Source organism: Bos taurus, chromosome 27, assembly GCF_002263795.3.
Source record: "Bos taurus isolate L1 Dominette 01449 registration number 42190680 breed Hereford chromosome 27, ARS-UCD2.0, whole genome shotgun sequence".
Taxonomy (NCBI): Eukaryota; Metazoa; Chordata; class Mammalia; order Artiodactyla; family Bovidae; genus Bos; species Bos taurus.
In genome coordinates, this window is record NC_037354.1 from 37,597,858 (window position 1) to 37,619,323 (window position 21,466).

Consider the following 21,466-nt stretch of genomic DNA (forward strand, 5'->3'; position numbering starts at 1 on the left):
TTGGACACAACTGAGTGACTGAACTGAATTGAACTGTGTTAACATATAAACCTGTTATGTTAACACAGGCCTCCCTGCCTCCTCCATGCAGGCCTTTCTTCGTGCTGCTGCTGCTGCAATCCTTGTACTATGCAGATGGCTCAGCCTCCCTCTCCTGCCTAGAATCCTTTGCCTGTTCCCCTTGCTCTGAGGATAAAGTCCTAACGTGGCTTGTGAGGATCTGCAGGATGGTGCTTCCTTCTTTAACCGCGTCTTCCACCATTTACCCTCTTCCCTGTTCTATCCTCTGATGCCCGTACTCTACCGTTTTACTAACCTATAAACTGCGAAGCACAGCCTTTATCTGTTCTCAGAGATTATTTCTTTCCAAGTCCTGGTTGCAGTACTGAGTAGAATCATTGTTGGCTCAGCATGTTATCTTGCTCAGAAATAACAAGTGTGGCTACTGATTCTCAGCTATATCATGTTGTAATTCATGATATGTTTCAAATCAAAGTGAATTGAGAATATAACCCAGCTGTGGCTGTGATTTCTACGTATGTAGAAAGCTGTTTTGGTTCTTTCTTTTCTCTGGCTGCGCCCCTTGCAGCATGCAAGATCCTGGATCCCCAACCAGGGATGAGATCCGTGCCCCTAGCAGTGGACGTGCAGAGTCTTAACCCCTGGGCCACCAGGAAGTCCCCCATGATACGTTGGTTCTGAGTGAAAGAAATCTCAGCTTGGCAAGATGTAAAGAAGGGATGGATCTCGCATCACAGGAGGCTCTGAGGTTTAGTTTGGTGGCTCAATTTTGGCCTGCAGGACCGCATTCTTCCTGTTCCTCTTCTCTGCCATTTACTGCATTGGCCTCATCCTAACAGTCACAAGATGCCTGCTCATGGCCATTGAGGCCGCCAGCATCCTTATTCACACCAGGGGAGGTTGGCTTTCCCTCCCTGGAAGCCCACGTAAGCCTCTCTCTGCGTCCGTTTGGTCCAGATTGTCTTTGCCTGAGTGCCCGTGAGCCGGTCACTGGCAGAGGGAATGCAGGTGCCCTGACTCTTAGGTGATTATCTCTGAGGATGCTGAATGCGGGGAAGCTGCCCAGACTCTGCCACAGTTCCTTTTACCAAAAGGAAAAAATTTCACTGCAGCCTGCAGGAAATTCCCCATAAGGGAAAACATTTCTTACTGTTCTGCTGTTTTTTTTTTTTTAAAACAGATCTTTATTTAAAACTCCAATCCGCCCAGCTTAGCATTCTCCACCAGCTCAGGGAGCAGAGACCTTCACAGGCTTCCCAGTCTTCTGCTGAGACGCTGCCTTCCTTCGTGGGAGCCTTTGCAGCAGCCGATGCTGCCCTTTTAGATGTTTGCTTAGCCTTTTTTGCTTCCTTGGTGGCCCTGCCAGTTTCTTCTCATTGAGGCTTCCGAAGTTCAGGTTCTGATTTCCTCTTGGCCATCACATTAGCAAGAGATGCACCCGCTTCAGCCGTCTGGAATTTGAGTGCACGGCAGGGTCTTTTCTTCTGACCGTCCCTTTCTGTGCTTGCTTCTGTAGAGGACAGTCCAGTTGATCTGACGAGGATTCCTCTCGGAGAGGAATGCCAGCTCACATTTTGCATCAAGAAACTGGAAAACCTTCCCATCGGTCCAGGCATAGCGCCCCCCATGCCCTGGGTAGATCTTGAACCCCCTGAAATGGCCCAGCTCCACCTTCAGGACGGCTAATGCCGGGAAGAAGGAAAGATCTGTTCTGCTTTTTTAAAATGTATTCACCTCCAAGATGAGGTAAAGAAGCCTGAGAATTCTGCTGTATGGTTAACCGTGAAATCTTTCTTTTATCCCTCTCTCTTTTCTTTTTTCCCCCTTTTTTTCCAGATCCAGACATTTAACGTGGACGCACCATGCCAGACCGTGGAAGATTTAACGAATGGGGTTGTGATGGCCCAGGTTCTTCAAAAGATGTAAGCACAAATCGCTTTATCTTGTTCTGTGTTATGCACATGGATATTTATTAGATGGAAAACATGGGCCAAAAAATAAAGTGTTGGCGTGACCCACGAGTTGCCTGTAGACTGAGAACCGAGAGGCACGTGTGGTTTTGGTGGTCCGTGCTTCTTTCAGCTGCAGGGTGGTTAAGGCTGCAGTCGTTACAGTGCTCCAGCAGTTTGGAATTCTTCATGTGTTTTTTCAGCAAGTGTGGCAGACGTTTTCATGGTAGCATCCCAATTTTGCCATTCTAGAACGCTCTTAAGAGGCTTCCTCTTTCTGTAGGACTCTGCCCAGATGTCTCCTCAGCAAGGTTTATACTTTTTATATTTTATAAATATGTTTCCTTTATAAAATAAAGGAAAGGCATGCCCCATGTTCTGTGTCCCTGTTAACCTTCTGTGTGCTTCTAGAGGTAGGCAGCACTATCTCATATGCCATGTATTTGGCTTGTTTGTTTGTTATCTGCTGCCTGTGGAGACACACACACACACACACACACACACACACACACACACGGCTTGTTTGTTTGTTATCTGCTGCCTGTGGAGACACACACACACACACACACACACACACACACACACGGCTTGTTTGTTTGTTATCTGCTGCCTGTGGAGACACACACACACACACACACACACACACACACACACACACACACACACACACTCTCTCTCTCTCTCTCTCTCTCTCTCTCTCTCTCTCTCTCTCTCTCTCTCTCTTAAGCTCCACTTGGAGGTGGGAGGTTTCTTTCGTTCATTGCTGTATCATGGCACCTAAGGCAGTACCTGGTTTTGGAGTAAGCCATCTGAAAATGCCCTTCTTTGTGGATCCAAAATAGTCAAATGTCAGCATCTCTGTTGGTTCTGCCTGGATCGTGGGTGCTCTGTTTACTGACTAATGGAAGGAGTGAGATACTCGTTTGAGATATATGATATAAAATAATCCCAGTTCTTTCCTTCTGAGCACTTTGAAAGCATAATAATAAAATTGATATTATCAGGTTGTCTTGAACTTTTGACCTAGGAATTTTCAAGTAAAGGATTACCTGTGAATTTATGATGTCATTAGGTGTGACGTGATCTGGGGGACACGGTTGTCTATTGAAGCCTGAGACAGTGAGAGATTTGCCTGTGACTTGCCGAGGTTTCCTGCAGCCCGGTTGAGGACCGGTGTCATCACTGAAGGCTTCTTGCTGTTGCTCGCCTTGCAGGGAGCGGTGTAGAGCTGCTCGTCTGAGAAGCAACTCAGACGCCTGCATTTCGGGGAATCTGCCTGCCTTTCACGTTAGGGGTCCGTGCCTGAGAACTATAGCTTGCCGTCTTCTGCACTCACATGGCACATCCCTCCTGATACACAGGCGTGTAGGCTTTTTGGTGGCACTCAAGGAGGCTTGCCTAAAACCTGACCAGCCCTGGTTCTAGCGCTGAGAAGAGTGGGCTTGTGATTTCCACGGTCGCCTGTAAGTGGTGCCCTGATAGCGCTTTAAACAGGTTTGAGGGTTTCACTCAAATTCTTAATAAGAATTATTTGTGGGCAAGTGGGCATAGCTACGTGAGCTTTCCAAGTCGGTGTTAGTAAATGAGTTTTTTGTTTAAGTTACTTTGGGTAGGATTTCTCTCAATTGTAGAAACCAGGAGAAAGCCTGTTTGTACATATTATTTTACCAAACCAAGATCATAACATACATGATGTTCTGCCAAGTGGTTGTTCTAATTTACTGTAGTCTTGTAGATGTATTTCTCATCAAGATTTCACTCTGTTTTCTCCAAATGAATCCCTTTTTTTCATTTTGTTGTGGTATAACACAGACCAAAAAGCATACTAAAAAAAAGGTGACAAATTTATGTGTATGTTTGTATGTATTGTATGCATGGATGTGCGCACACATTGGTGTGACCACCACCCGGTAGAACTGTATAACGTTTCAGGCTCCCTGATGGTTCCCCGCGTGCCCTTCCGTAATCAATACCCCTTGTCTCCAAGATAGCCATGATTCTGAGTTCCACACCATCCTTATTACAATTGAAATCTTACAGTTGATACCCTTTTGTGTCTGATTATTTCAACATAACGTCTTCATGACTCATCCATGTTGTTCTGTATTATCTGTTTTAAATAATTGCATCATACAGCTTCACAGAAGCTTCCTCCTCTGTCAGTTTGATATTTCCTGAACAGCTACTCTGTGTCCAGCGCTGGTGACACAAGGGGGAAGCACAGACCGCAGGGTAACTGCGTTCAGAGAGTTCATAACCTGCAGAGAAACGGATTTTTAAATAACTGTGGAAACAAACTTGCTAATATAATAAGCGCTGCAGAGAAAGTTGTGAAAGTTTCAAAGTTAGCAGGCAACTCTGCAGAGCTCGCATTCAGAAGAGTCCGAGAGGAAGATGTCCATTTGGGTGTCTCTCAATGGAAGCCGTGAGCGTGGATTATTACATAGCTCAGGGAAGAACACGGAGTAAGAAGAACACATGTGTACATGAAGCCTTGAAGACCTTCGATGTTCAGCTGCTGGTCAGAACATCTTCCAGCAGAGGGACCAGGACAACCCCAGGAACGCCTGCGAAATGTGGATGCCCAGAGAAAGGGCAGGTCTCTTCATTTGTTTGAGCCGAGCAGTAAAAAACTGGATCTTTTCTGTTGTTTTAGTAGAAATCTTATCAAATATATTCATAGTATCCTTATTGTTAGTACAACTTATTTTTCTCTCTCCTCTTTTAAGTCATTTTCTGCTCATCTGCTTTTCTGCTTCCAGCATCTTGTTGCTGCGTTCTCTCTTGCTGTTTGCCCATGTAGGTTCACCTCTCCCTGTTTTTAGTTTTTAATCAGTAGACTTTGTTTTTTGGAGCAATTTTAGTTTCACAGCAAAACTGAGTGGAAAAAAGTTTCAGTATGAGACGATGAGAAAGTCCTGGAGGTGGATGGTGGTGATGGTCGGACTACAGTGTGAACGTACTTAATGGTCTGGATGATAAATCATACGTGTGTTTTACTACAATAAGAGAAGCTTTTAAAAACTGAGCCAGCGGTCTGGTGAGTCGCCACCTGCTCCGTGCCGCACCCCACACAGACCCTCTCCCGCTGTCAGAGTCCCCACCGTGCGGGACGTTTGTTACCATTGCTGAGCCTGCGTGGAAGCATCGTCATCACCCAGCCCCCAGTTTACGACAGCGTTCACTCCGTGTCGTACACTCGAATTTCATTACAGCGCAGAGAATAGCATCTGCCCTGAAAATCCCAGAGCTCTGCCTAGTCACCCCCCACCCCCCAGTCACGGATCTTTTTATTGTCTCCACTGTTTGGCCTTTTCAGGTCACACAGGATATAGACTGACTTCTTTCACTTAATAATGCACATTTACGATTCCTCCTTGTCTCTTCCTGGCTCGCCGGTTCATTTCTTTTGAGGGCTTACCCCTCCTTTTTTAAATAGCTTTGTTGAAATCAAAGTGACGTGCATTGAATTGCACATTTGTAGAGTAGAATTTGATGGGTTTTTGTTTTTTTTTTTTAACTGGTGGAGATGCCCAGGAAACTGTCAAGATAATGAGCATATCAATTACTTCAAAAGATTTTTCTCAGCCCCTCCTTCCAGCACCCCCCACCCCACCCTTCCACATCCCCAGGGCAACCACGGATTTGCTTTTTGTCAGTTAATTTGCATTTTATAGAGAGTTATGTAAATAGGCTCATAGTGTGTTTTGCCTTTAGAGGGAGAGGTGGTGGCTTCCTTTAGTGCAACACAATCAGAGGTTCATCCGTATTGTTGCCCGTATTACTGGAGTGCACGCGTGTTCCATTGTACAGGCACACTAATCCATCCCTCCACTCCTGGGCTACTGTAGTCCGGGCTGTTACAGATAAGAGTGAGGCTCTGTTAGCATCACAGTCGATAACAAATGCTGTGAGCATTGGTGTCCCCATCTTTGTATGGACATACACTTCAATTTCTCTTGGGCAAAATTCCATGTAAGGGTGAAATGACTGGTTGTATGTTTAATGTTCAAGAAGCTGCCAATTTGTTTCTCAAGTGAGTGCACCACGCACATTTCCACAAGCAGTGTGTGAGTCTTCCGGTTGCCCCACGGCCTCAGCAACACTTGCTGAAGCCGGTGTTTTTCATTATAGCCATTGTAGTGGCTGTCTACGGGTGCATCACTGTGGGGTTTGTTTGTATTTCTCTCAATACGATGACTAGTGACGTTGGGCGTCTTTTTGTATGTGTGTGTATACACATGTCTATATCTCCTTTGGTGAACAGTTTGTGGTAGTCTTTTTTAAAATTTTTTAAAACTGAATATAATTGATTCACAAAGCTGTGTTAGCTTTTGGTGTACAGCAGGGTGATTCAGTTATACACATATATTTAAAATATTCTTTTCTATCAGAGTTTATTACAGTTTATTATATACAGGTCCCTGTGCCACACAGTAGGACTTTATTTTACATATGGTAATTTATATCTGCTAACCCCAAACTCCTAATGTATCTGTTGTCTACCCTCTTCCCCGTTGGTAAACGTAGGTTTGTTTTGTGTGTCTGCGTCCACTTCTGTTTACGGACAGGTTCATTTGTGCCATATTTTAGATCCCACGTATAAGTGATATCATACGGTATTTGTCTTTCTCTTTGACTTCCTTCACTTGGTATGATAATCTCTAGTTGTATCCATGTTGCTACAGATGGTATTATTTTCTTCTTTTTTATGGCTGAGTAATATTGCATTGTATATACGTACCACATCTTCTTTATCCATTCCTCTGTTGATGGACATGTAGGTTGCTTCCATGTCTTGGTTATTATAAATTGTGCTGCTGTGAACATTGGGCTGTGTGTATCTTTTCCAGTTAGAGTTTTTTTTTCCCCAGATACATACCCAGGATGGGATTGCAGGATCATATGGTAGTTTTTTAGTTTTTTAAGGAACCTCCATACTCCTCGCCACAGTGGCCGCTCCAGTTTACATTCCCACCAGCAGTGTGGGAGGGTTCCCTTTTCTCTGTCCCCTCTCCCGTCTGCCTTTTTTTTGATGCTTTTATTTATTTATTGGCTGTGCTGGGTCTCTGTTGCTGCGCAGGCAGTTCTCTCGCTGCGGAGCGCAGGGGCTGCTCTTCACTGCGGCGCGTGAGCTTCTCTCTGTGGTGGCTTCCTTGTTGCGGGGCACGGGCTCTGAGGCGTGCCGGCTTCCGTCGCTGCAGCCCCTGGGCTCAGGAATCACGTCTCCCGGGCTCTAGAGCACAGACTCACTAGTTGTGGCTCACGGGCTTAGTTGCTCCGCGGCATGTGGGGTCTTCCTGGCCCAGGGATCAAACCCATGTCTCCTGCATTGGCAGGTGGATTCTTTACCACTGAGCCAGCAGGGAAGCCCCTTTTGCCTGTTTTTTTAATTGAATTGTCTGTCTTCTTGAATTTATAGTTCTTAATTCTAAATACATGTTCGCTCTCAGATGTAGGTTTTAAAATATTTTCTCCCAGCCTGAGGCTTCCCTTTTAACTTTATTAATAGTGTCTTTGCAGAGCAAATGTTTTTGAACTTTTTATTATTAAATAATTATTATTTAATAATAATTTTTTTTTAGTTCACCTGTTTTGTTTTTTAAACTGTATTAAGAAACCTTTACCAGACCCAGGGTCACTAAGATTCTCTCCTGTGTTTTCCTCTAGAAGTTTTACAGTTTCAGTGCTTCTATTTAGGTCTGTGATGCAGCTGAGCCTGGCTGGTAAAAACACCGACATGCTGGGATGTGTTATCCTGCGTTTCCCGGAGGGAACCTTTGGTCATCCGGTATCAGTGCCGCCCCAGCCCTGCCGTCTCCTTCTGGGGGGCTGCCTCCGCTGTCCCGTCTGCAGACCCCCAGCCCCGCGTCCCCCCTCTCTCCTCTGATCACCTTCCAAGGTAGGGGCCATCATACTTCTGAGAACATTGAGACACACACAGGAAAGTCTCCCTGGCATCCCCGACTCCGTCCCCCACCACCCCACTGCTGCCAGCATTTGTGTCGCCGCCTCGCTGCCTGTTGCTGCCTGCGGGCTGGGCTGGGGCCTGCAGTGACGCCCACCCCTGTGGGCCCTCTGCTTCTCTCCCCTGCTCTGCGGGGTCATATCCACCAGCAGGCTTCTGTGTCTTTAAACAGACTTCGCAGGACCCTGCTCCTGTCCACCAGCACGCCAGTCCTCCTCCCGGCGGAGCGTCTGTCCCGGACCACCTCCAACAACCTCTCTCACATCCACTTCCGGCAGAGTGTCCCCACCATCGTGTTGGAGCCGCTCTTGTTCGGGACATCAGTTACCTGCGTGCTGCTGATGCCGTTCTCCGTCCTCTCCTGGACCGGCAGGAACACTCCAAGGATCTCTCAGTCCTCGCCGGGACCGATGAGAGTGCTCCAGGGACAGATGCTCATCTGCTTACTGCTTCTTCCTTCTGACACTCGCTCACATTTGGCTTCCAGGGTGCTGTGGCCGGCAGGATTGCTCTCCTGTCTCGCTGGGTGGTCTGCATTTCCTGGGCTGGTCTCCCTCTCCTGTGCTCCCTCCTTGGGGTGCAGAGCCTTAGACTCAGGCCTCACCCCTCTTCCCTTCTCTTTGGTTTGCTTCACCTCTTGATGATTCATCTCACGGCCTGGAATATCATCCGTATCCCGAGATGCTCAGATTTTATCTCCAGCGTGAATCTCTCCTCTGGCAGCTGGACTTGATTTAGGCTCAGCATCTCCAGTCGGATCTGAAAGGCATCTCAGAGTCATCACGTCTAAAGCTAAGCCCTGCCTTCTACCCAGACCCACTCAGTCGGATGTCCTCTAGTTTCAGTGGTTGGCATTGCTGGCCTTGAGCTGCTCAGACCTTAAAACCTCCCTCTCCGATTTCTCCACATCCCGCATCCAACCCATAGCAGATACTGATGGCTACATTTTTAAACTATCGCTAAATCTAGCCTTTAGATCTGACTTCCAGGTTATAGAGAGCTACAGAGGAAGAGGTGAAAATAACTCACGAGGAAAGGGCCAGACAAATCCAGAAAGTGGACTGTTCCGCGGAACAATTGACTCGGTCTGTTCAGCAAGAAAGGAGTGAACAGTTCTAGATCAGAGGGCCCAGACAGACAGACACTGACCGAACACGTCGGATGGCTCTTCTTGGAAGACCTACCTTGGCCAGCAACGTGGACATCCCCAAGGACATCGTGTAAGGTGGTAGCCGACCGGCTGCCAGGAGGCCAGACTCCATCCGTGACATCCGGGAGGTGTCTGAGGTGGTCAGACTCGTGGACCGGTGGCTGCCAGGGACTGGGATTTGGGGAAACGGGGAGTTGCTATTCTGCAAGTACAGAGTTCCCGTTCCACGCGATGCACAAGCTCTGGGCCTGCCGTGCTGCGCTGCACCGGGGCTAACGACTGAACCCCGTCCTTGAATGTCTCTTGAGAGGGCAGAGCTCACGTTAAGTGTTCTTACCACAGCTTCAAAAACAAAGCAAGTACAGTGCATGACGCTTGGGTTTTGTTTGAACAAAGACACCTCAAGGATATAATGGAGGAGATGTGAATGTAGACTGAATATCAGATGGTATTCTGGGGGCGTTTCTTTGTTATGTGAGGTGTAGCATCAGAACCGTGGTGGGTGAGGTGAAGGTAAGTGCCTCACTTACCAGAGGTGTATTGTGGAGTTTTTAGGACTAAAAAAGGTTTATGATGAAAATTACTCGCTTTACTGCTGCTGTATTGGTCTAGCCGCCCTGATCGTGTTAATTTCCAGGCTAGCATCGGTGTCTCTGCAGTTGCCTGTCTGCAGACTGACATGCGTGCAGCAGCCAGAGGGTTTCTTGGTCAGGTGTCCAGCTTCAGGCCGGCCCTGGCGCCCCAGGTCACTCGGGGTGAAAACCGAGGGCCCACAGTGACACATGAGAGCCCACGTGACCTGCACACTTGGCTCCATTCTGACCTCACTTTCCTGTGTTCTTTGCCGCACTGGCTCCAGGCTCATCCTCACGCGTCCCCTGCCCCAGGGCTTTGGCACGGCCTGGCCCGCTGCCCCCAGTGTTTATCAGTCAGACCTCCAAATGCCACTCCTCCTCACCAGCCACCAGGCACCCCGATAGCCGTCCGTCTCCCCATGTACCCCCCCACCCCCCGACCACCTGTTTAACTTGCTGCCGCCCTCACCTTCTGGACCCACTTGTCCGGCTCTGCAGTAGGTGTTCTGTAAATGTTAGCTGAGTGAATGAATATGGAATTACAAATGTTGACTTTGAAATGAAAAGAAAGCAACTTTTATCTTCTTTTATCCTTTATCTCTAAGAAGAGTTCCCCGCTCTTATGTCATTCTCTATCAAGTTTCCCTGACGCCAGTATCCCAAGGAGACTCAGGCCCCACAAGTTGAGGTCGAAGTCCTTTGATTCTGACACTTAGGGCAGGCTTAGCCTTAAGGCGCAGTCCCATGGGACCGCCCCCACCGCAGATGCCACGTGGATATGGGCGGGGTCCTGGGGCACCCACACTCCTGCCCAGCCAACTGCAAATACTGGAGTTCCTATGAACCCCCTCGCGTTTGATATTTGTGAGAATGGCACAAAACTCAGGAAAGCCCTGTGCTTACAATAACAGTTTTATTGTAAAAGATCCAACTCAGGAACCAAATGAAAGAGTTGTCCAGGGGAGCGTGGGGTTGAGGGCAGGGCAGAGCTCCGTGCCCCTGGCGCACTGCCCTCCCAGCACAGGGCTGTGCTCACCCACCCTGAGGCTCCTGAACTCTGTTGTACGGAGTTTATTTGGGGGTTTCACTACAGAGCCCTAAGTGAAGTCATTAGCCTCAGGGAAGTTTGAACTTTATCTCCATCCCTTCCTGGAGGTTGGGGGTGGGGCTGTACATTCCTCTGGGACCAGCCATGGTCCTAAAGCTGTCTAGGGGTCCCACAGTGAGTCACCCCCTTAGCATTAGCTCTAGTATGGCTAGAAACAGCTCATGATGAATTGTAAAAGACACCCCATCGCTCAGGAAACTCACAGGGTTTTAGGAGTTCAGCCTCAGGAACCAGAGATGAAGACCAAACCTATGTCTTGTTCTGTCACAACCACATATTGATTGAAAGAGCCAGATCAGAAGTTGTAAGAGGTGCCTCTCAGTGCCGTCAGGTTTTATATTTCAGAGACCAAGAACAAGGGAAAAGAAAGAGATGAAATGACGGTCAAGCTGTGGACAGTGGTGGAAGGGCTCTTTGGGCCTGTGGGACCGGATCGCCTGCCTTGGTTTACATAGAGCCTGTCCCTTCGGAGCCTGTGTTGCTCATTCGGACACAGGCGGGGCTAAAGCATAGTTCACTTTATTTTTGTTGTCATTAAGGATGTAAAATATAAATATCATAGCTAACTCTTCAATATCCATTTAATGGCAGAGGACCAAAATGATCATTTTAGGTAATGAAAAGATCATGAGAAAATAGACCTAAGAATCAACATATCTATTTAAAAAAATAGTGAAGTTTGCTACTAAAAATGCCATATTAAGCATATTTGTATAATGTAGCTGATGCGCTTTGTTTATAGTAGAAACTGACCCAGCGCTGTAAAGGAGCTGTACTCCGGTGGTTTTAATGCCTTATTAAGAAATTAAATCAAACTGCGGTGTTTGTTTCAGACCTCCTCTTCATTTGGGGGATTCAGGAAGGATATTATGGTACTTTAATAATTGCAGCAGTAGAAATAAAATTTAATGTTTTGGTTTCTGTGGAGGCAGTTGACTACAGGAAGACAGTGTATTTGTGGAATTACATGAAGGATTAAAGTTAATGGGCTTTTCCTTTAGCTTAAGCTGTGACAAAGAAGCTATAGCCAAGTAGTTGTGTTACTGGAAAAGTCGAGGAAATGGCTTTGTATGTTTTGTGGTTGGTTTGTGTTGTTTTCTTAGCAGAGTCAGGACGTAGTAAGAAGCTAAAGATAGTCCCTTACTCATGAGGAACACTCCCAGTAAGATTATCCCTTGTTGGTTACATATCTATGCAGAACTATAATCTGTTACGATTTTGGAGAAGATTGCCTTTATGTTGTTTGATCCTAGCCTGAGAACCTTAATTAGGGTTTTTAAGAAAACACTGGAAATTGTCAACAACGTAGAGAAACAGAGTTATGGCTAGATGCCGGCACATTGAGTCAAAGTTCTTGACTACAAAAAGTCACTTTAAATGGAAGCCGGCTGGGGACCACTGTTCCTTTTTTTTTTAAATTGAAGTGTAGCTGATTTACGGTGTTAATTACTGCTGTGCAGCCAAGTGATTCAGTTTTACATACACGTTCTTTTTAAAAAAATACTCTTTTCCATTATGATTTCTCCCAGGATGTTGAATACAGTCCCCTGGGCTGTACAGTAGGACCTCGTTGTGTATCCATTCTCTGTCCAGCAGTTCACATCTGCCAACCCCGACCTCCCCCCAGCCCTCCCCCACGTCCTCCCGCCCCGCTCCCAGTCCGCTCTCTGCCTCCGTGGTTCTGTTCTGCTTCACAGATAGTTCACATGTGTCGTAGTTTGGATCTGTGGACTCCTGTTGTTGCTGTTGTCTTCCACCCAAGCGGCAGATGGGAAGCTTATTCAGTAAAAGCGCTGTGACTTTGTCCAAACGTTGTTCGGTGCTGGGGACTGCCGCGTGTCAGACCCAGGGTGCTCTGCGGACAGTGGTGGCCGGGACTGCTCATCTGTTGTCAGAAAAACGGCAGTTCCATCAGCTGTGCTGCTTAACTGCGTGAGCATGGGGCGGTCACTCGCCTCCTGAGTCTGACGTTCCGCAGTGTCACGCAGGGACACTGATAACCTTCCTGGCAGGGTCACCGTGAACGCGGAGTGCCGGGCTCCGTGGCGTGGACGCTCCCGGCGCTGAGTACAGGGTAGTAACAGCTGCCTGGGCTGTCCTTCCTTCTCTGCTCAGGCGCCGTTTTGGGGTTCTGACGCGGTGGTCCTTTTAGGAAGAAACAACCTGTATCATAGTGCTTGGCTTGAAATGTTTTATTCAGATTTTTCCAAGTTCTTCGATTTGTGTTACTCTAAATTTGTAAATGAAGTATTTCATAGTCTTGGAGTTCTCAGAGTGTACAGTTTCTTAAACATTGTCAAGTGTTCTTTTTTATAAGTTAAGGGGTTTCCTGTTGAGGTGAAAGTCTCTCTTAGCTGTGTGACCCTGAATCACAACTCAACCAGTAAGTCTAGTGTGCCTTTGGCTTTGGGTGAGCATCCCCCACTTAGCACCAGACTCACAAGTTGCCCTGCTCGTGAGTCCTTATTTGGAAAGACTGTTAACTTGGCTGGCAGTGATAATGATTTTTAGATTATGGTTTTTTCAATGATTTAAGTATTAAAAATACGAAATTTTTTATTTTCTGAATTATTTTCATGGTAATTCTTTAATATTTTAGTAGAATTCACTTACATTATCGTTTTTTCTTTGCATAATCTATTGTTGCAAGAGGTTTTAAGCCAAGAGGCCTCTTTTTGGGGGGTTGTCGGCCCAGTGTGTGTCCCGCTCCAGCCTTCTGGTCCCGTGACAGTCAGACTGGGGATGGAAACAGACTGGCTTCATCGTTTGCAGTTTCCTGCGAATTTAGAATTGGGGTTGGCTGGGGGCTGCTCTTCAAAACTCTCCTTGAACTGGCATGGTGAAGATTTGGAGCATGTGTGGGGACACAGACAAAGCTGGTCTTCAGAAAGAAAATGTATAGACGGGCAGAAGCAAAGGGGAAAGTCAGGCGAGTACCTTCCAGACTGCTAACAGCCTTCCTGTCCTTGGTCTAGTTCTCGAGGAGGACCCACTGCCTTTCTGTACTGTCACGTACCTCAGCGGTCTTCCTCAGTTTCCTTCTTTTTGCAGTTTTACTCAAATTAGTTTCGACTAAAGAAGCTACATTAAGCTTGGAACAAAAATAGTTGAGTGTGAATATCTACATGCAGAAGAATGGAGCTAGACCCTTTGCTTACATTATGCACCCGGGTCATAACCCACCAAAAACACGCCCACGTTTAAAACTAAGGCTGTTGAAAATCACAGAAGAAGACATAGGAGTGAGTCCTCCTGACCTTGAATTAGGCAAAACCTTCTTGGATATAGTACAAAAAGCAGACATAGATGAAATTGAAATTTATCAAGATTAAAAACAATTGTGCCATAAACTGTGCCATCAAGAAGTTGTAAAAAGATAACTCACAGAATGCAAGACAGTATTTACACATCTTATGTCTGATAAGGGGCTTTTATCCTGAATACTGAAAACAAAAACAAAAACTAACAACTCAAAAAAAACAACCCAGTTGTTAAATTGGAAAGACTCTGAATAGACTTGTCCAAAGAGGATATACAGATGGCCAATAAACACATGAAAAGATGCTCCACGATGCAGATGACAACCACAGTGAAACAGTCCTTCACATCCATGCTGACAGACACAGCTAAAAAGAGGGATAGCACCAAACAGCAAGACTGGAAAAAATGGAGCGGATGTGTGCTGCTGGTGAGAATGTAAAGCGGTACAGCTGCTTTGGGAAACAGTTTAGTCACCTTTCACGTGTTAAACAGGGTTGTTAGGGGACCCAGCAATTCTGTTGCTAGGCACATACACACATGAAGCATGTGTATCAGCTGATGAATAGATAAACAAAGTATAGTGTATCCATAAACAGAATATTATTGAGCCTTAAAAGGGAAAGAAGGGATGACACATGCTGCAACATGGATGAACTTTAAAAAACATGCCGAATGAAGGAAAGCAGACACAAAAACCCACACAGTGCATAATTTCACGAAACGTACAAAACGGCAAACTCATGAAGGTAAAAAGCAGATTAGTAATTGCTAGCGGCCAAAAAGAGAAATAGGAGTGATGGCTAAATGAATAAAAGATTTCTTTGGGGGATGATGGAGAAGTTCTAAAATTAGATTGTGGTAATGTGAATATACTAAAATCCACTTCAAACAGGTGAGTTGTATGGTCTGTGAATTATATCTCAATTAAAGAAATTAAAGAGACAATAAAGTGAATATGTTAACTTTGGTACAGGCTTCAAGAATAATCACGTAGATTTCTATGGAGATAACTTATTCATAACTTTTTTCATAAATACATGTGCCTAAATAAGTACATCTTTTTTAATAATAAAATTTTGAAACTCTAGATAGCATGTTATTTCATTTAAAGATAACTTGAAATTTAGTACTGATTGTGCATATCAGTTTGAGTGACAGTTTAAATTGAGACTGTTGATTTTGTCCTAACATGTTTTTCTGGTTGCTGTTACATTTTTTGGGTGAATGGAGACAGTTATGTTGTGAATAGATCTTTCAACTCAGCACTTGCTAGAGCAGGTCAGAGGTGTTCAACTTGTGGTCTTGAACAAATACAATTTAATTTCTTAAAGCATCTGTGTCAAGAACTTCAAGGTGAATATTGTGCCAGGCTAAAAGCTTTTCTTTTTCTTTCTTTCTTTCTAGTTTTTATAGGAGTTTTGGAGGTTTTCCTGAGAAAAATAAGCATAAGTATATTCAGGTTATATCCTTGTTTCGGTTTGTTTGTCCACACCGAATCCAAGTGTTATCTTAGATTTAGGGCTTCTGCAAACAGAAACAGTATCCAATTTTGTCTGATGCCTACTATTATATAAACAGGTCTCTGTTTATACTATTTAAGCACATTAAAATTTTAGTAATGTTGGTGACCTTCAAAGTAGTAGGGGATGAAAGGCATTGAAATACTAACTGAATAGCTTATTTTAACCTTCTTCCTAATATATTTCATTGACCTTTTTAAAACAATTGTCATTGACTTTGACTGCTTTTAGATATTAGTATGGTATCTGCTAATTCCAGATTAGTGTATAATTTTAAAAATTTATTTAACTTTATCTTATCACTTTTCACCTTTTAGCTTGTTTTTGATTAAAAAATATTTTTAACGAGCTGATAATGGTTGATTTTAGAGAAACTTACTGTAATTGCATTCAGTGTCATGTATTATTTTGTGACTTATATGTGTCAAATACATTTTTACATAACAAGTAAGTGATGATGCAAAATGAATTTCATTTGTGTTTGTGTATGTGTGTGTTTTGTTTTAGCTTGAGAGCTACATGATCTTAATATGCTAGCTTTTTCTTATTTGCAGAGATCCTGCGTATTTTGATGAAAATTGGTTAAACAGAATCAAAACTGAAGTAGGAGATAACTGGAGGCTAAAGGTATTTTATTTTTATGTCTTTCGCTTGGGCGACTGTGACACTTGCTGACTTTTGGTCTGATGTGTCTGAAATAGCATTTGGTGAATAGTAACTAAAGATGGGGGTCAGCTGAGACTGCTCACCACAGTGCTGTCTAGTGAAGCATAGTGACCAGGCCCACAGCCCAGCCCAGTGCTCACGACCCCGGTCACGTCTTCAGCCCTTCAGAGCCTGAGTTTCCCATTTATAAAATGAGGGTTGTGACAGGATCCACCCCACGGAAATAAACGAGTTAATGCATGTAATGTACTTAGGACAGTCACGTTAGTTGCTAGTGTTGTTATTAAAGATGAGGAAATACTGATCATTACTAACTGTGTCCACAGCACTCAGAGAATGAATTATTTTTATTTCCACTCTAATGACCTTAGTTTTCAGTACTTCTCAATCATCTTTGAGCGAAACCCACAGTGAGAAATGCAGTTCACAGTGAAGCCTCCCACCCGCCCAAGTGTCTGTGCATGTGTAGTCAGATAAGTTTCTAACCTTGCTCTATGCAGTAATGTTTTTATTTTATTTTTTAAAAATACAGATCGCAGCCCATCTGTAAATTTTTTTTTTTACCTTTCTGTCTTGAAATGATTATAGACTCATATAGCGGGTTGGGAAAAGAAAAGTACAGAGAATTTCCACGTACCGATCCCCCGGTTTCTATGAAATCTAAGGACTGATGTGGATGTACTGTGCAGTGTATGCGGCCCTGCCTGGCTCTGTCCACATGCGTGTCCCCGCATCCGCACACACCACCCATGTCACCCGGGCCCTTGGCCGCTGCCGCCTCCCTCTCCATCTCTGTAATCTTGTTACACAGAATCATTCTGTGGTCATAACTGGCGGTGTGGAGAACTCTAGAATCATTTATTTTTGACACAGCTTGTTGTTGTTTGTTATTTACTCGCTAAAAGTCGTGTTCGACTCTTTGCAGCCCCATGGACTGTAGCCTGACCAGGCTCTTCTGTCCATGGGATTCTCCAGGCAAGAATACTGGAGTGGGTTGCCGTGCCCTGCTCCAGCTTCCTGACCCAGGGATCGAACCTGCATCTCCTGCGTTGGCAGGCGGGTTCCTTACCCCTGAGCCAAGGGAAGCCCTTGATACAGCTCAGTAGTGACTCAAATTCAGATGAGTGAGCTTGTGAAATCCCTGGACTTAGGACGGGCCAAGCTTGGTTTGTTTTATATTTCCATAAAGCACATGTTTGAGGAAAATATTTATTCATTGACTAGACATTGGGTCTGACAGAATCTAATTCCTCTTTTTCACTAAACTCAAGTTAATGGATGCTGTTTAATGACACTGTTTTAATTTCGAAATAGCCTTTCAAGAATAGGCAGTTAAAGAGGTAGCTCTTCAGTGTTACGACATAGAAATCAGGCTGCTCATCAGCTCGTTTGCTACTAAAGGAGCTGCGTGCTCCACTCCTGGGTACACGGTTTGTACACAGACACACACACAAACCCACACAGTCGTCAGTGTCAGGAGGGTGGCAGGCAGTAACCCGGAGAAGGGGAGTGTTTATCACATCCTTCGTGTTCAGAACTGACAGGCGCCACTCTGGTTTGCATTCCTGTTCTCTGTATCATATCCTGTGTTCTATTTCTTCAGCTGTATTTCTTAAATTTTAAGATGCCATTGATTTTAAGCTACCGTTGATGAATGAATAATAAGATTTGTCATTTTTCCAGTGGAGAATAAACTACCGTTTTAAACTAATGCAATGATCTTCAAGACTTTTTCAAAGTTAAAATGTTAAAAGATAAATGAACACCATAGAACCAAAGAAAGTATAGATTTCCTATGACTCCAGATTTTCTTAGGGATGCGAACATGTTTTATTTATGAGTTGTTTTTTTTTTTAAGGATGATGTTTTCAGTTTATTGTCTTCCCTTAAAACTAAGCATGGCTTCGATGACCCTGAGCCCCACTGCTGTGGAATCTTTTCTTTCATGGCTCCCACTGCTCCTGCCCTCTGTCCTAGAATGTCTTCCACTGGGAGCATCCACCAGGGGCAGCCAGGTGGATGATCAAAGGAATCCTGCCGTGTGTGCACCCTGACACAGATCCAGCCACACGAGTTGGGTCCAGAAAACAAGAGGGAAAATGCAAGTCTGCAGGAAATAGCGCAGGTGACTGTGCCTGTGGTTTCCCCCAGGCGCAAAAGCAGGAGCCTGCGCTCGGAGTTGAGTGGCTGCTAGTCCCTCAGCCTGTCTTGTTACTGAGACGCTCCTTACAGCACTGTTGTCTTGCAATGCTGAGCATTGTACAAACATTTAAAGATATAGTTTTTTTTAACCTAATGGCTCCTAAATATTTTCTTGGTCTCAGCTAAATGAACACACTGTTTTTCTGACCATGGAGGAGCTTTGAGACATTCTCTCATAGGTGACAACCTGTTTTCGTAGGTTGCTTTGTGAGGATAATTTTGACTATAATTTTTGCTTAATTCTCTAACTTTAGAACTTAACCTCTGTATAAGATGTAACTCTGCTTTTCTGGGGAAAACGGCACTGAACTCAAGTCTTCAGTAAGCATGCCACATTTTTTTTCTTTCCCTGCAGAAAATCTACATACCTTGATCCTACTGTTAAGTCTTCTGCAATTACCTTCTGATTCTGTCAATGTGGTCAGAACATTGAAAATTTAATTTAATAATTGGAAGCTTAATTAATTTGCTTTATAAATCTCTTAGATCAAATAAACCATTCAGAGTCCTTTTTTATGATGGTGATTCAAATGTACTGTTGAATTTTATTTTTTATGTTTACTTTATGATTAACAAGAATGATTGTTGATTCAGAAAGTTTTTAACTTAAAGTGTGTTTTCATCTGTGGTTGGCTTTTACCCAGTTGTTTTTTTCTCTCTTTAAACAGATAAGCAACTTAAAGAAAATTTTGAAAGGAATCCTGGATTACAATCATGAGGTAAGGGCATTCTTTTCATTTTCCTTGGAAGTATTACTATGGGATAGTTTAATTTTCCAGTACTTGAAAATAATTTCAAGTAAAGGAAAAATTAACTCAGAATTAATAATCAGCCTTATTTTCTATTGTATAGTCTCTATGATGTTGGTTCAGGAAACCAGCTATTAAGTGAATTTTAGATAAATAATCTTTTTCACTATAATATGGATAGTTGGTGAAGGGCTACTCATTTATGTAAGCTTTCCTTTCTGCTGGTAACTGTCTCCTATCTTTCCTTACTCTTGAAGGTGCAAAATTACTGACAAGCCCCTTCCCTGCTTCCGTCTTATTCCTCGGCAGACTCCCATCCTAAGATTAACTCAGTTCATCCAGTGAGTCTGTATCAGGATGGTCAGGACACCGATGGGGAAGAGAATCAGGCGGTGGAACTAGTCTGTCTTTAGATTTCGTGATCACAGGTAGCAAATGAACACACCACAGCCTAGAAACACCTGTTACTTCCTTACTGTTTTTCTCCACAAACTGACTTGCATTTAAGCCTGTGTCTGTGCTTAGGGTATCTGTCCTCATCATCTCAGCACGTGACCCCGCCGTCCACCCTCCTGTTCCAAGTCCAAGCCCTGCAAATCATCCTACGGTCCTCCTCCTTCTGATGCCCCGGCAAGGCCTGTTGGTTAACTCTCCAGAATGCCATTTTCTCCGTTTCTGCTGCCAGCGCCCTACCCCAGGCAGTCATCAGCTTTTGCTCGGGTCGCTGGTGTAGCCCAGCCGGTGGCCCTGGCCTTACTCTTGCCCCTCCGCCATCTCTTCTCCACTCTCAAGCCAGGCTACTTTTTTTTTTTTTTTTTTAATGGAAATTCAGTTCCGTCACTCTCATCCCCCACATCATCCTTCTTGGTCTCCCTGTTGTGTTGAAAATGAAATCCTCACTTCTCACCAGGAGCCGCCGGATGCCGCGCAACCCCCTCTCCTCCTCTTTGACAGCTCTGTGCTCACCTCACATACTGCAGCCACATTGGTCTTACTTTCGTGCTTTTAGGGTCTTCTTCACTGTACCATCATCAGACAGAAACCTACCCAGTTGTCCTCAGATACTTCGTTTAGGGCCAGTCTCCCTTCTCTTTCCTGATATGGGCATCTTGCTATTAGCATTTTGGAGTCACACAGAGTGAAAGTGACCAGGGGAATCCTGCTTCTGCGGGCGTGAAACTACCTTCAGTTTTTGTTCTTTCCGCTGCCCCCGGGTTTTAGAGCCTCTTGGGCTCTACTTCTCTAGAGAGTGCACAGCCAGTCCTCCGGGGGAGATGGGGGGCTCAGTAGTGTCCACATCACATACAAGATTAGAGACTAAGTTGCTGTAACTCAGGAGGGTTATAACTTACATGGGGGAGGTAGAAAGAACTAGGAATCATGAGTGAGGTCGACTAGACAGCTCTGCTCTGAGCAGGGAGTTTCCGGTGCGGACGACTCCTCTGTCATCAGATTTTAGTTGGCCATGTAGATGTCACTGCAGCTCTCAAGTGTTTCTCTCTGGCCAGATTCTAGGGCAGCAGATCAATGACTTTACCCTTCCTGACGTGAACCTGATCGCTGAGCACTCCGACGCTGCAGAGCTGGGAAGGATGCTTCAGCTCATTTTAGGCTGTGCTGTGAACTGCGAACAGAAGCAAGGTAACATATTTGAAGTTAGAGCGTGCATGTAAAATAACCGAGGAAAGTAGTTCATATCATTACGTATATACAGATCGCATGTTCAAACAAGAACATCTTAAGGCCACTCATGAAGAATGCCCTTTTCTATGATTTTTACCAGTAATCTGTTTTCAAGCTTAAAAAGAGTTTAACAGGTTAGAACAAATTTGATTGCGATGATGTCCTTCCCCTTTCTGCAAGGCTACCTAATTCTTTGAGTAGATTATTTTTAACGACACCAGGTCTGATGAAATTTACTGTTAATTGGACAAGGTCCAGCCAAGTTAATTACTAATTAATAGTAATTAATACCTATGATCAGTTCAGCTATGGGAACTTAAAATTTGATATTTTAGATGGCAAGATATGTAATTTACCTAAAATTAGATGTTTTAGATTGAAGGATTTATTTCATAGACACTTAACTGAATATATGTATCACGCTCGGGTTTGGGACAGTGTCAGTCGACCTAGTACCTGCCGTTGTAGAACTTTAAGTTGAGTGGGACGGGCATTTCTAAGTAAGTGCTTTGATTTTAAAAGGCAGATAAAAATTATTTAGCATAGTTCGTTAAATTCAGATAAGAATTTCTTACATGTTTATTCTGTTAGGAGAGTTCTCAGCTCTTGAAAGT

The 21,466-nt window shown here is 44.5% G+C and overlaps 1 protein-coding gene across 3 annotated transcripts in view; it reads left to right on the plus strand.

The window, feature by feature from the left end:
• The window catches only part of HOOK3 (hook microtubule tethering protein 3), an 88,650-nt gene that overhangs the window by 6,837 nt on the left and 60,347 nt on the right, over positions 1 to 21,466 (plus strand). For all 3 annotated transcript variants that reach the window (XM_059882240.1, XM_059882239.1, NM_001192600.1), the window contains 4 exons: positions 1,858 to 1,943; positions 16,107 to 16,179; positions 19,089 to 19,139; positions 20,678 to 20,810. In XM_059882240.1, coding sequence (XP_059738223.1) covers positions 1,921 to 1,943; positions 16,107 to 16,179; positions 19,089 to 19,139; positions 20,678 to 20,810 — 280 coding nt within the window. In that variant the 5' untranslated portion in view covers positions 1,858 to 1,920. The remainder of the gene's footprint in view (positions 1 to 1,857; positions 1,944 to 16,106; positions 16,180 to 19,088; positions 19,140 to 20,677; positions 20,811 to 21,466) is intronic.